Genomic DNA, 14,646 nt, shown 5'->3' on the forward strand with positions numbered 1-14,646 from the left:
GTAAATTATCCTACTGTCACTAAAATCCACAGAGCTATGAAGTTTACCTCAGCTCCGGATCTGTCCTCCTGTCTTTTTTCTGCTTAACTAAACTGTTAGAAAGTAAGGACTTAGATGCAATACTTAACACAAATGTTCTAAAAAAACAATCCACCCTTAAATTCACAATTCTTCTTATAAAGGCCAAAAAAAAAAAAAATTTTAAGTGTTATTCAAAATGTGAAGGAAAAAAAAATCAACAAAATACTAATTAGATTTTCAATTACAGTAATATTTGACATCACTGTACACCCTTATTACTATCCATTTGAAACAGAACTCAAAAGGCTAAATTAAAAACAAGGTACTGAAATTTATTACTGTATATTCAGATTTCATTAGAGACTATACATAATGCCTAAGTTTGGAACAGAAAGGATAGCCCCCCCACCCCCAACCATATGTGTGTCTTGGAGAGTTCAAGAACTTCATAAGTACTGGAAAATCCAGACAGATGTTCATCTGTAGAACAGACACATTATGTAAAACTGTAATGCAACTTTTCCCACAGTATTAGCTCCAGTGGACGAAGCTTTCCTCTTGCAGTAAAAGGTAGCCTAGTATCTTGTTCATCTGTGGATGCCTGCAGGGAATTGACTGCATCCACTGCCAAAAAGCCCTCCATTATGAGTAATGTCCATAACTTGCTATTAGGAATGGAATGGAGGCTCACTGAAATAATTTTCTACTGAAAAAAAAATCAAGGACTCAAGGGCCAAATTCTCTACAGGCAAAAAAAGGACTTTTGCTCACTTACGTTAATAGTAAAATTGGCCTCAAAGCATAACCTACCTTGACCTCAAACCTTTATTAAAATGAACAACTACAACTGCTTTAACCAGCAAATATGGACTAACAAGTTCCACTTCAATTTTCTGATAAGCACTTAAAAGTACAAGAAAAAAAGCCTGATGAATCATAGTTTTATATAAGCTCTCACCTGTTGTTTGCTTGAGAAGCTCTAAGCCATTTTGTATAGCCAAATCAACATTTTGTTTCCTAAGAAGAATCTCCTCCTGAAGATCCTAGGAGAAAAGGCCATTTGTGTTAGCACAGACATAACAAATTATATTATTTTTGTCTGGAATAAGCATATTGCCATTTTAAACAAAATATATTAATGAAAAAATAAATGAAGTATGGAAATATAAATCAAATTTAAAAATGAATTAAATAATAAATGAACAGAAATCAAAATACCAGTAGTTCAGAGTGCTGTTTCTCAAGCAATTCTGTGTTGCAATCTTGGACTGTCAATTTGCTCAGTTTATCATGGATTTCATTCAGCCAGTTCATCAATTCAACTTCATCCTCCCCAAAAATCTGAGCATTGCTGTAAGCTTGCTGAAGAAGTTCAGACCTGCTGTTGCTCTTCTCTTGAATCTCAATGTATCGGGCCTGAGAAGAATCTAGCTTTTCCTGCACCATATCTTTATCTTCCCTGGAGCTCATAGTCTTTAGAGACTGACCAGTGCTAATGGCCTGAAGTAAACTCTTATTGTGAACTAGGACATCATCTTCTAGGGCCTATATTTTTTTAAATAATGAAGAATAATGGAAAAGAAAATCAGAAAAACATAAGAGTAATGTAAGTGGAACTCAATAAAAACTGAACGAAAAAGGACATATTGCCAACGTAAATACATAAAACTCAAATTACAGAAAAAAAATCCACTATGGTAAAACATAGGTATACCGCAACACCTTTGCCACTTGTGTTGTAGTTTATAGAACCATCTAAAAAGAATTACACAAGCAAGTGTGTGGTTTGTATCTTACTTTATGCTGAGAAATTTGCTGCTCCAGTTTGGAGGCCTGCGTTCCAATGGGTTCTGCATTTGCAAGCCTCTTCTCTGTGGTGGTCAGCCACTCCACCAGCGGCTCCAGAGCTTCATGGAACTGCTGTGCTACCACCGAGATGCCTTCCAACTGACGGTTCCTATCAACACGCCACAAGAAAGGTTATTTTTTATGATGAAGTAAGTGTGAAATAGGTTAAAAAAAAAAAAAAGCCCCTTGAATCCTTTGCAAAGAAAAAGAAATAGTTGTCTTATTGTAGGAACCAGTCACCAAATGAAATAGAAATATATCCATGATACTCAATGAAAACCAAGGTAAAGTAAAAATAAAATAAAATAAAATAAAAAACCCCAAACAACTCCGATGCTGTTTGAAACTCTTTTAGCTAATATGCCAGTTTTGCAAATAAAAAGAATATAACTTCATTCATATAATTTTTGCTAAAAATAATCTAGCACTCAATTCAGCAAAACATTGTTTTATACCCAATTAGGATAGTTCCCAAGTTTCTAGCTGTCTTTAAGCATGAAGTTACATTCCCTTGACTATTATACATGTTTTAAAGTTAGGCAAAGGCCTTACTGAACGAGAACATGTTGTCATGCTTCCTCAGCATTGTAAAATATCTTTAAACATTTGTTCAATGATGTGAACATAACTATTTGGCTCTACTTTTGCTTCTCTTGTTCTGGATAAAAGCTCTCAATGAAGTTAGTGAGACAATGTTAATAAAGCACAGAGACTTGACTTCCAAAATAAAAAAAAAACAGCGTCTAAAACATTTCTGTTTCAGATTATTACACTTCAGAGAAGGCTCTTGATTACAGGAAGAGTATTCTCTACAGCCACTGTTGAACAAATTTCATTCAAGCAGACTTTTAAGAGAGATTTGCCCTACATGAAAAACATCACAGTATTGTCTTTCAAGCGGGGATCTCATTCCAGATAAAAGCTATGTTCATATGTGCATCCCAAGGCTTATAAACAAGGTAGACTTGACACACTTAGCCACAGAACACTCAGTGAAGTACTCCACACAGTTTTCAAAATCACCCTTAAATCTCCTCTTCATTTCTAGAGACTGTCGAAAGAAAAATGGAGACAAGCTTGCAGCTAGCGGATGGCTTAGAAAAAGTTGCAATTTGATTTTTAATTAAATACCACCAGACTGAGAGAATAATATTAAATTAAACATGACATTAACATTTACGCAGCTAATGAGTCAGATTCCTTCAATTAAAAAAAAAAAAGGAAATAATGGTCTTTTAGTGGTTGACTCTGCTAATTAAATAATCATATTATTAGTATGAGGTAACAAAAGAGGTTCAGAGTAAAGAAACTAAAGAGAGGCTACCAGAGGGAGTAGGAGACAACAGAGATGAGTTCAATGCTACTCTAATCACCCAAATCCCAACACATCCCTTTGTTCTTCACTGTAAGGCTTCACTGTTCACTTAAATTTCTTTTCTTCAACTTTCCAAGTCCTTTCTTGTTGTCAATTATATGTCTTTTTCAGGCCACCACTTATGCACACTCTTCTCTCTACTGTGAACAAGGCTGTCCTTTTTGAAATCTCCACCCAGAAAACACGTTCAGCAACCCTTTCAACACAGATTTCTTCAAAGACACTTTACAGTTCATAACTTTCCTGGTATTTTACATGTTGACAACAACTCATAAATCTAAGCGTGTGTATACACAGATACTGAGTGTATGGGTTTTTTTTTTTAATTGGAACTTGAATTGGACTGCGATACCTTTAAGAGACAGTGTTTTTTCTGTGTTGCTAGACTCTATCTACATACTTTGATGGTCCTTTTTCTTCTTGAGAACTAAGGGAGCTCAGCACATTGCATAAGTACATCTGCAACTGACAGTATGAGGATCTAAGTTTTAGAAACTAATTATATGGATGACGCCAAACAGAAAAAGGGAAGAAAAGCTGAGTGGCCCCTCTCTGTAGCAGCATGTCAGGATTTTGGAGTTCCAAGGGAACATCATTATTACTTGTTACGTGTAAAATTTGCACTTGATTCTAAACAAAACAGGTTCTTGCATCAAGAAACCTGCATTCTAATGAACTAATAGATAGAATATTCAGAAGATACATATGCAGTTAATCCCAGCAGATTGTACCATCTTAGGCTAAACTGTTTTTAAAAGCTTTTGGTCCGTTCAAGTCGCTTCTCTCCACTTTTCCTTCAGAGGACCAATTATATCAACATCAAGACATAATAATGTAATAACAAGAATGATAATACTTAGATTAGAACTATAGAGTTCCACATGCTGCTTTGAATCATCTATCACATGCTAAGTCTACACTTTTCAAATCCATGAAAGGATTTCAAATACCTTGTTTCAGCTTTACTGAGCAATGCACTCCATCGACTATCCAGGAAACTCAACTGTTTCAAGATTTTCACTCTATCAGCAGGTTCTGCTGACTCTGCAATTTTCTCCCCTTCACGCTTGATTACCTCAACAGTAGGCTTGCGGTCATCCAGCAACCTCTGGAGAAGCTACAAGAAAGCAATCAGGCACCAGGTTATTAAGAAACATTGTAATAACACAAGTTTAAAACCAGAAGGAGCTAAGAGTTCTTGAAAGTGTGTTAAAGGAAAAAAAAGAAAAAGCAACGCCTATATTGTGATGAAAGTGTGAATAATGCTAATCAAAGAGACACCCCCCCACACACCCCACCCCTGCCACTCTTTTTAGTTTCTCGATTGTTTTGGTATAAACAGCACAGTTTCAGCAAGCCCAAATGCATGCCTTGGTTTCTCTCGGGTAAAGATGTGTGGCAGGCCAAAGACTGAACATATAGAGGAAAAAGTTCTTTTTAGTACCATTGAGGGAAACAAGCTGTTTAGAGTATCCAATACATTTTATAGGAACATTTTTGACAAAGCTGCATGCCCTTCTAGATTTGACAACACAAAGATAATTCTGATATATATTAGAGATAGGAAAATAGATATAAAAAGCTGTTGTATAATAGGCTCATCACTTGTTTGAGATACAATCAAGTTCACTGATCTAGTCCAGTAAATTAATTTATCCATGAAGACCCACCTCTGTCTAAAATCCTCCCTTCTTCCATTCTCTAGTTGCCCTTGGAAACATTAACATTTCATCTCTGCAGATACCCCAACATGACAACCTGTATTGACCATAACTTTATATTAAATCTCTGGGTGACAGTGGGCCGCACAGTCCAACTGCACGGACTGTATGTTTCATGAGATACATTATGGTCCTTTTTTCTATAACCATTATGAAAATTTGCAAAAGTTGACAACACTTCTACATTAGCACAGGCCAATTCCCAACATCATTCCAACTAATTACCAACAACAATCAGATCACAATCAGGATCAAGAGCCAAGTATTTAAGTCCATAATCTGCAATACTACCTTGGAATTATTACAATGAAAATTTACCAGTTTTTATTTCCTACTTTGCAAATGGCCAGACACTGGATTTTATGCTTTCTCTTTTTCCAATGGACCTTTAACAATCCCTTCCAGATAGTGTTAATAATTCTAACCAGAGCTCAGATAGCACAGCGTTACTCTGTCTTATGTCCCAGAAGAAAAGCACTTCTCCCAACCCTTGACAGATTCTTGAGTATCGAACAGATGGCTGCTTTAAACACCTCAGCACACTTCAATGTAACATAAACACTTGAACAGATTTTATGCTTTGCCAAAGACTGGGAAATTATTCTCATTCATCCAGTGGAAGGAGATGTATTCTGAACGCATTTCACCTACTTTCTGTTCTTGTATTTGGGCCTTCACAACTTTAAATTCAGCAGATGGTGGTTTCTGATTAGCCACAAGGTCTTCTGTATCAATGAGCCAGCTAAGCAGAGATTCAAGAGCATCCTGAAATCTCCCACAGTGAAGGAGGGCCTCCTGCAATTGCGCAGCACGCTGGGCAACCTGAAAAAAGTAGAGGATCAAACTGTACTCACCTTTTCTTTTTATTTCTGTGAAATAAGTAGCCAAAATCTGTAGGACATCTGGCAATATCACTAACAAATACTCTCATTTTCATAGCTATTCATAACAGCACTATGGCACAATTTAGCATTGATGTCTTGGGGCTACAGACATTCAACAAAGAGGTTGACTCCCAGTAAATCAGACTGCTCTAGTAGTTCCTTACAACAGATACTCCTGTTTTATATAGCTACAGTATTATGAAGTATACTGACAGGATGCTTGTGTTTCAGATGGTCTTTATTTTCCTTATAGGAAGACCGTGCCAGGAACCCAAAGTAGCCCCTTAATAAGGGGCAATAATCCCTTCAAAGGGAAAAAGAAATAGGAAAGGTGAATGCAAACAGGTGAACCACAGGTGCCTGTCGTTCTGCTACATCACTCCTCCATGAACACAGAGCAGAGCAAAATGAGTGCTGTTTCTACTTCTCACACTTTCCATTTTCCAACACCAGCTACTTCTGGAAGAGGAGTCTTCAAAAGCATAGAAAAACATCTACAGCCAGTTTTCCAAAGCAGTGGCGCCTTCCAACATCTCAAGCAATACAATCCTTAAGGTGCTACAAACGAAACGTGCCGCTAGTCACACAAAACTGAGCTGTATCACTGCTCTGTGCACTGTGCAGGTACAACAGTGTACGTGAATGAATACAACACAGTGAAAAAAAGTGTGAACAAAGACTGAGGAACTACTTGAAAGTGGCTGGCTACAAATGACATAGCTACCTTTCCCATGGATGTGTCACAACTCCAACCTCTTTGAGTGAGTTAAACTCACCTGCTCTGCTTAAGCAGGAAGCAACACATAGTCCTAGAGGAGTCTTTCCTGAATAAAAATCCAGGACAGACCTACAGAAAGCTTGACAAAACCTTATAAATGACAGTAATACCTCTGGCTACTAGCGATATAAATCTTATCCTCAGAATTACCAACAAAGTGATTGTGTAAAGTAATATAATTCATATTCTTAGTGAATATTTAATTTCCTGTATTTTGAAAGACATCAGCAAGCAAATAATCAAAAAGCAAAACACAACCAAAGCAGAATAGTATACAAAATAATAACCTTCTTATTAAGAGTCTTCCATCGTGTGTTGACATCTTCAAGGTCATGTTCAAGATTTTCTATGTTGGTACTTTTAGCAGCACTTTGAATAAGGCCTTGACCCAACCAATTTACCTCCTGTTGTTTTACTTGCAGGGGTTCAATTTCTTCTTTTTGAAATACCTGCAGGTGAAATCCCAGACACACATGAAACATTGTATCTTCTGACATAAATTACATTTGTGTTTACATCACAGTATGCAACAAAAAAAAATTGCTGAAAAATTGGTGTCTAGAAGAAAGGAAACCATTTCTCATCAGCACCTTCCTAAAAAAATTTTAAAAAATCTAAACAGAATAGACTCAATCTAAACAGTCTAAATGCAATATACCATAGAGGGAAAATGATCTACATTTCCACGAGTAGTTTTAGACAGGAAGGAAAGGGAGAGAGAGAGAAGGGGGGAAAGGGGGGGTGGGGGGTGGGGATGGGGGTGTAGGAAAAAAGAAAGAACTTCTAATAGAGGAAAAAATTCAAGACCAGAGAAACTTATCTCTCTGCTTAATTATCGATCTACAAAATCTACCAAAAAAACAGCCAGAAGGATTGTTAGGTTGTCCTCAAATAAACAAACACACACAGAGACAACTGGGCATTTTTTTCCAAATTAGGACAAAAGCAAAAGTTTTAAGTTAAAGAAGCAGTGAAGGAAAAGATATTTTAAGGTAGTTTTTAGGAGAACAGAATGGTAACAAGCGAGGAGAAGGCACTACAGATGCTGCTGAAACAGTATCCCAGCGGATGCCCAGGAGAATGGGTTTTCATTCAGAGGAATATTCTTGCAAATTGCCAGGGCTTTGACCGTACCCAAACAGCAGTTTGAGCAGTTTTCTGTTTGCTTTATTTTACTCTTTCAGGTATTTAAACTTTTTGAGAGCCAGATTATTAACATTAGCAACAGCAATGTAATCTCCATTTGTATTCAGCTCCATAAGGCTGCACTGACACCAGTGTCAATGAGATCAGAAAATGGCCTGAAGACCCTGAATTAATTACACAGGCCAGTGAAAAATAACCAATGAATAAACAATGCTAAAGAATGCTCAACTTTTGACCCTAAATCCTTCTATTTCTATAGCAGCATTCAGTAACAGTTTTGGTGTACACTTAGTGCATTCAAAGTAACCTTTCTCAGTGTGCTGAAAAGCAGGGATCACTTTGAACACACCAGTGACTCTCCCCTTTTGCACCAAACACAGTCTCCAAGTGATTGCCTTTAAAGCAGCAGACCTCAAGTGGCTGAGCACGCTTGCACCAGCTTGACAAGTCAATCTAGAAGCTAAAGCAACTACACAAAACATGAGGGGTAAAATAAATTAAGCACCCCTAAGATTTTTGTTACTGCGGACAGAAAACCTGAATACTGTAAGACTGTGGTTACATGAAAACTGAGAGTGTGCAACCAGCTGGCTGCTCCCAGAAAAAGGAAAACGCTTGTGTTTTTCTTGACTGTAGGGTAGCGAGGAAGCAGAATAATATTTCCACGCATAATCAGTAACAAATTCTTCTTTTATGTGCCATAAAGCCTCATCTTTTGAGAACAACATCCTACCACAGAGAGGACTGATGTCCATAATCTGCCCTTTAAAAACACACACATTCTTTGCGGAGAGAAGCTTAAAATAAATTACAATTATTGCCGAGGCCAAAGTTTACCAGAACAACTTAGCAACAAAGCTTGAAGCATCTCAGATTTCAACCAGAGTGGGAAGAAAAAAATTACAGACCCGACAAACACCCTTTCCTTATTACAAAGCTTCACTTCTTACTCTCTTACCTCATCCACCACTCGCAAAGCGCTGCAAGATCCTGCACTTGTAAAATACTACCGTAATGTCAGATCTGCTTTCTGGCACGCAAACGCAAAAGGCGGCTTTCAGAAGAGGCGGCAAGCCTTTAATCTGCCTGCTGTGGAAACCACAACGATCTGATACTGTCGCTTATACCTTGATGAGTAAGGCTGCTCAGGCTGAACACGTGCTGTAGCTGCCCTTGAATGGCATTGCCTGGAACCACACTCTGTACAAACACTGAGCACCAACACTGGTGCAGGATGAGGCACTCTGCATCGGGTGTAACAGGCACCAGCTGGGCAATAAATAACCCTGCCCCACACAGCTGGAAGTCATCATCCCTCTCAGAATTTGCCTCCAATTCATTCTCTATACTGACCATCTCACTTATTTTGGACACCCCATGTGTGCTATGCAAATGATACTGATTACTACATCTGCCAAATTAATAAAAAATTTTACATTTTTGCAACAACAACGAAACTTAAAGAAGGCTTTAAGCAAATATCTTTAAGGCTGCATTACAACTATTGCACAAATCTACGTGGGTTTTTTGGGTTTTTTTAAATTACCTTGTTAGACAATAGGCCATTGCAGACTCTATCCAAGGTTTCTTGGATTCCAGTAGTCCAGATATTGCCTTTACTTCTCCCTGGGAAAGCTTTTGGACAGTTTACAGTACTATCTAATTCAAGCTGTTGGACAGAAAATGCCATTTCATTCGAGCCTGTACGTGCTATACTGGATTCTCCTGTATCAGATAAAATCTCATATTTTGCTACATCCAAGTCACTAGTATTTACAGCAACATTTGTGTAATAAACATCTATATGAGGAGGTTCATCATCCACATAATCCTCCTCTACTGTTGTGACTCGTGTTTTAATTTTTTCATGAACTTCATATGCATTTTCCACTTCATTTTTGTCGAGGGAAATACTTCTTCCATCACCTTGAAGAGGATCTTCATGTGACAGAGTTTTCTCTTTGAAACCCTGTAAGTGAGAGTATTTCCCCCCAATCTCTTCCTGATCAGTCTCACATGTCTGTGCATTGCTTTGTTTCACTTCTCCGGAGGGTAAAATGTCATGCAAAGCCAATTGGCAGCTTTCTTTCACAGGGACACTACTGCTTGCAAGCAGTGGGGTTTGCTGCTCTCTGCAAATTGCTGGGAAATATGGTCTGAACTGACCTACTGCATGGATATCTTCTGCAGAAGATAAACTTTGTATTTGAGTTTGCTCCTCTGCGAACAGTGTATCTTGTTTTTCTTCCCTTTCTGTTGGAGGGCTACATAAACCAGAATCATCCTCTTCTGAAGTAAGAGAATTCGTACCCCATTTGCATTTGCCCAATCTAGCTGTATCTGAGATATCAGCAGTTTCATTAAAGGAGCTTTCACTTTTATTTGTGTAATCTGAAAAGTTGGGTGGAACAAACATTCTCCATGATCGCCTATGCTCCTTCTTTTCTGCGTGAGACTTCGCTTTGGGTAATCCAGCTGTCCGAATTATATCGCTGTTCAGTTTGAGAGCATCAAAGATCATTTTTTCATCTAACTTGTTCGCTTCACGGCTTCGGAGCTCAAAAACACTGGAAGAAGTAAGGGCACCATTGGAGCACAAAGTGCTGATGTCCAGTGTTCTGTGACTGTAGGGTAAGGTCCGGTCCGTGAAATGCCTTGAGGAGAGGCTGCCCTTGGACCCCGAATCAATCTGTTCATTCAGCCGCACAGTATCATAGATGGACCTCTGGGGAACATAGCAGTCCTCAATATTTAGATCTTCATCTTCTTCCCCTTTGCCAACACACGGAGGATTCTGACGTAGACAGTCTGGCCTGCTAAGAGGCTTCCCCATCCTGAAAGTATTTGCACAAGTATACCGCTATATCTCCTTTTTCATGGATACAGGGGAACCATTTAAAAAACACTAACACTCTGAAGAATTATAGTAAACTTGCCCTTAGCATCAGATGCATAGATACAAAATACATATCATAACTTATGAGGTGGCTGAGGTCATTCATAATCAGTGCATCAGTTTAAACGCAACTTTACCTGGATGTGAGGTGTCTCCTCCCCGTCCCCGTGTCCCCCCCCCTCCCCCCCGCAAATACAAAGTGCTTCAGTAAGAAAGTAACAGAAATCTTCCAATGTCACAGAAAAACAAAGCATAGCAAAACCCAGCAGTGGCTCAAATATTTCAAACACTCCATGGAAGGCTTCATTTATTTTTCCAGGTCAGAATCTGTATCTGAAATCTCCTGAATAAGCCTTCCAAATGAACAAGCGTTACAGAAGGCAGCACATTATCTTCTGTAGGTGACGGCTTAACTGCAATCCATTTAACTGGTTTGCAGAGTCCCATCTCCTTTATAAATAAAACATGGTGTGGCAGCTTAAAAACACAGAATCCACAGTGGCTGTGTACGGTCCAGACCAAGGCACGGAGAAAATCTTGGGGGGGTGTTTAAATCCAGAGCAGTAAGAATAATAAACCAGCCCTTTACTTTTTTGGCATTAGCTATAAATAACCTTGATCCGAAAGGCAGCTTATCCTCCTCTTGTATCAGGCTCTTCCGTGGTGCCTCCACAAGTCCCACAGGAAAACATCACTTTCTCGCAGCCAAGCCAACATGTCCTTCGAGCAGCCGGTACGAAAAACAAATGTTCTAGACCGATATTCCCAATACCATCCCGGAGAGCTGTTTAAGGCAAGTGCGACACGTCGCCCCGAAGGCACGGCAGGTTTATACTCGGCAGGTTCCGACTACAAGCTGCAGCTAGCGAGCCCGTCCTCGCTCTTTCCTCCTCATTTCTGAAGCGCAGCTGGCAAGGAGACGAGGGAGGGAAACCCCCCTCCCCTCAGCGACCGCCCGCCCGGCGAAGCAGTGCAGCTCTCCGGCTCGCCCCGCTCTCCCGCGGGCCGGCGGCGCCCTCTCAGCGCCGAGCTACGAGAAACGCCCCGTTTCGCTCTGCAGGCAACATCTGCTACCGGCCCACCCGCTCCCGGAGCGCCGCTCTAGGGGCTTTCCCCCCCCCCCCCCGCCCCGCCGCCGCAGCCTCCTCCTTATCTCCTCAGTCGCCCGCGCCTTCACTTCTCCCTCATCGTTCTGCCATGCGCCGCAGGCAGGCGGCGGGCAGGGCGGCGGCGGCGGGGGGCAGGCGGCGGGAGGCCTCGCCGCCCGCCTGGCGGTGACATCACGCACGCCTCAGCCCGCTCGTTAGCGCTGGAGGAGCCGGCTGAGGCAGGCGGCAGGCTGCTCCCTCAGCCGGGACTGCCCCCGACACAGAAGGCAAGGGCAGGGCGCTGAGGCAAGGAGGGCCGGCGGCAGGCCTGCTCCCTCAGCCGGCGCTGCCCCCACAGAAGGCAAGGGCAGGGCGCGGTTCGGTGAGGTGAGCCGACACCGCTCCGGCCGGCTCGCCTTCCGGAGAGAAATTGCGGTAACGCAGGCACTGCTTTTAACCACTGTCCGCAACCCGAGCACCCCCGTCCGATAAAGCCGTCATTTAAATGGACGCTTCCGCAAGAAAGTTAAATTTACCTGTGTATTATTTAGAGAAAAAAAAGCCGCCAAACTCGTCTCAAGTGATTAGGTCTCGGAATAGTTACACATTACTCCATTTGACGCGCAAGGCGACCTGCCGTCCGGTTTTGATTCTCTTCAGTCTGGTTCCTGGCTCTGAGGCAACAGTTGAGGGTGGCGTTGTCTGCCAGAGCAACTGCTGCCCGAGGAATGTGGCAGCGCCAACCTCACTCCCACCAAAAGAAACATTAAAATGTTGGAAAAAAGTATCTATATTTGGAAGACTTTTTTAATGGGACTTAGAGCGGCACAAGAACAGCCTAACAGGACAAAGAGTCACGGTTTGGACATTTACGTCTTTTAAGTACTGTTCAACACTTCGCACCTACGCTTCTAGCTCATAATCATGTAGTTGAAGGGCTGGGAGACCGCAGGTCTCGCCAACAGTGCAGGAGAAGCTGTCATGACCAAGCTGCTCTGCTCCAGTAGAAACCATACCCGTAATGACCAGAGATCTGCGCTGCTTGTGTGACAGCAACCATCAGTTATAGTGACAATTCAGACCTCAGTTTAAGGACAGCATATGGCACTTAGTGCTAAAACTTAACATAGGGCATTAACTACGGTCAGCTGGAGCTTTCTGCAGCGAGCAAGAAATATGCAAGGAATACATGTATAGCGAGCAAGAAATTCTGTACGCAAGAAATACAAACACACTAAATACTTCTTGGTTTGATTTACTTGATATACAGCCAGCTACATATCAAAATACTACAGTCATGCGAGGCAAATTCTACCTTCCTCCTCTCTGGTGAGCAGACATAACATTAAATTATGCCACGAAGATACTCACCTCTGGATTCTCTAGTTGAGAGTATAGACCATAATGGTAAAGATTAGCGAAGCATTTCTTGAGGTCCTGTCATCCGTGGTTATTCTCACCCAAAACACCCACAAACAGATCCTTACTGAATTCAGAGTGACGCATCATTTTACAGGGGAAGTATGTAACTGAAATTGGTCTGTGTTTGTTCAACAGCAAAATGACTTCATTAACATTTGAAAAATATTTTACCATTTTTCACCGTATCTACCGAAGACTTTCATATGACACATCAGTCGCTTTCAAATGCAATACTTACAAAAAGTTTAAACAGTTGCTTATTTTACCTTTGCTTTTCAACACAGACCCTAACTGTTGTAAATCCCAAGGAAGGTTAGTATCTTATTCCAGGGTTTGTAAACCAGTGCACGGGAAATGTAACACTTTCAGTTTCTTATCAAGCATAAAGAGAAACCTCTGATTATTCTTTCAACATTATCTGCCTTCAAAATGAAAATCAGAGGACAGACACCCTCTACACAACTAACAAAAGACGTGTAGATGTGGCACTTAAAGGACAGGTTTAGTGGTGCACTTGGCAGTGCTAGGTTAATGGTTGGACTTGATGGTCTTTTCCAACCTAAACGACTCTATGATTCTATAACATAAGCCAATTAAAATCTTAGTTCAAGCTCATTGGCAGGAATACTTAGGCTAGCTAAAAATTCCCATAAAATCCAATTAGATGGCAACCTCTAACAACGACATCTAATTTTGTTCCAAAAATAAAAGCAAAAATCAAATGAACCATATACTGATGAAAGCTGTAACAGTGCCATGTCATTTTTACTAAGAAGAATGCCTTTTAATGGCCGTACAAAGAATTGTGCAAAGGTTTCAAGAAGTAAAATAATCCAACTTCTGGTATTTTTCTTTCTCTATTTCGGAGAGAAACTAGCTGCAAATACTCCTACTATCGCAAACATCCTAGCACTGTGTGGCTACCCAAACTCAGGGCGTTCGGTTCAGCCCATTTGCACAATTCTTCTGTGTCTTGCTTTTGAAGAATGGCAGCAGACTCGGTGTACCTCAACAGACCTAATTTACTGAAATTTCCTTTTAGTACAAATCTGCATTGCATACAGACTTTGGGGAAAAAAGAAGTCTAACAAAGCTGAGTTAATTAGTAATTAATTTTGTGTGTTTTATATTAATTGAGGCAAATCTTCATTTGATTATACTCTTCCTGGAGCACTTACTTTGTGAAGTAAGAGTCATGGTTCTACTTTCAACTGAACTCCACTGGAGATTTTCATTTACAGAAAGCAAATTTTATATCTGCATTGTAAATAAATATAGTTTAACACTGAAAATAAGTACTGTCAATTTAACACTATATACTGACTGGATTACAAAGCTGGAATATAAATAAAACAAGTTTGTGTATGTATACATATATTTTTTTATATATATATATAAAAAACAACTCAAAGCCTGTTTGTTGTTTTTGTTTTTTTTTTAAATAACTATGCATTTTAATGTCATGCC

At 40.2% G+C, this 14,646-nt stretch overlaps 2 protein-coding genes across 18 annotated transcripts in view; both read right to left on the reverse strand.

Annotated features, from left to right (window-relative positions):
- The window catches only part of DST (dystonin), a 307,609-nt gene that overhangs the window by 60,971 nt on the left and 231,992 nt on the right, over positions 1-14,646 (reverse strand). For all 17 annotated transcript variants that reach the window (XM_075049328.1, XM_075049347.1, XM_075049329.1 and 14 more), the window contains 6 exons: positions 6,915-7,076; positions 5,617-5,787; positions 4,195-4,361; positions 1,819-1,978; positions 1,240-1,566; positions 980-1,064 (listed from right to left, as the gene is read on the reverse strand). In XM_075049328.1, the coding sequence (XP_074905429.1) occupies positions 980-1,064; positions 1,240-1,566; positions 1,819-1,978; positions 4,195-4,361; positions 5,617-5,787; positions 6,915-7,076 (1,072 nt within the window). The remainder of the gene's footprint in view (positions 1-979; positions 1,065-1,239; positions 1,567-1,818; positions 1,979-4,194; positions 4,362-5,616; positions 5,788-6,914; positions 7,077-14,646) is intronic.
- Positions 9,311-11,722, reverse strand: LOC142041122 (uncharacterized). Its single transcript, XM_075049763.1, has 2 exons — positions 11,284-11,722; positions 9,311-10,607 (listed from the first exon to the last, which is right to left on the reverse strand). Exon 2 carries the CDS (start codon positions 10,604-10,606, stop codon positions 9,311-9,313), a length of 1,296 nt encoding a protein of 431 aa, XP_074905864.1. The 5' UTR covers position 10,607; positions 11,284-11,722.

The sequence above is a fragment of the Buteo buteo genome, chromosome 17 (genome assembly GCF_964188355.1).
Source record: "Buteo buteo chromosome 17, bButBut1.hap1.1, whole genome shotgun sequence".
NCBI classification, from domain to species: Eukaryota; Metazoa; Chordata; class Aves; order Accipitriformes; family Accipitridae; genus Buteo; species Buteo buteo.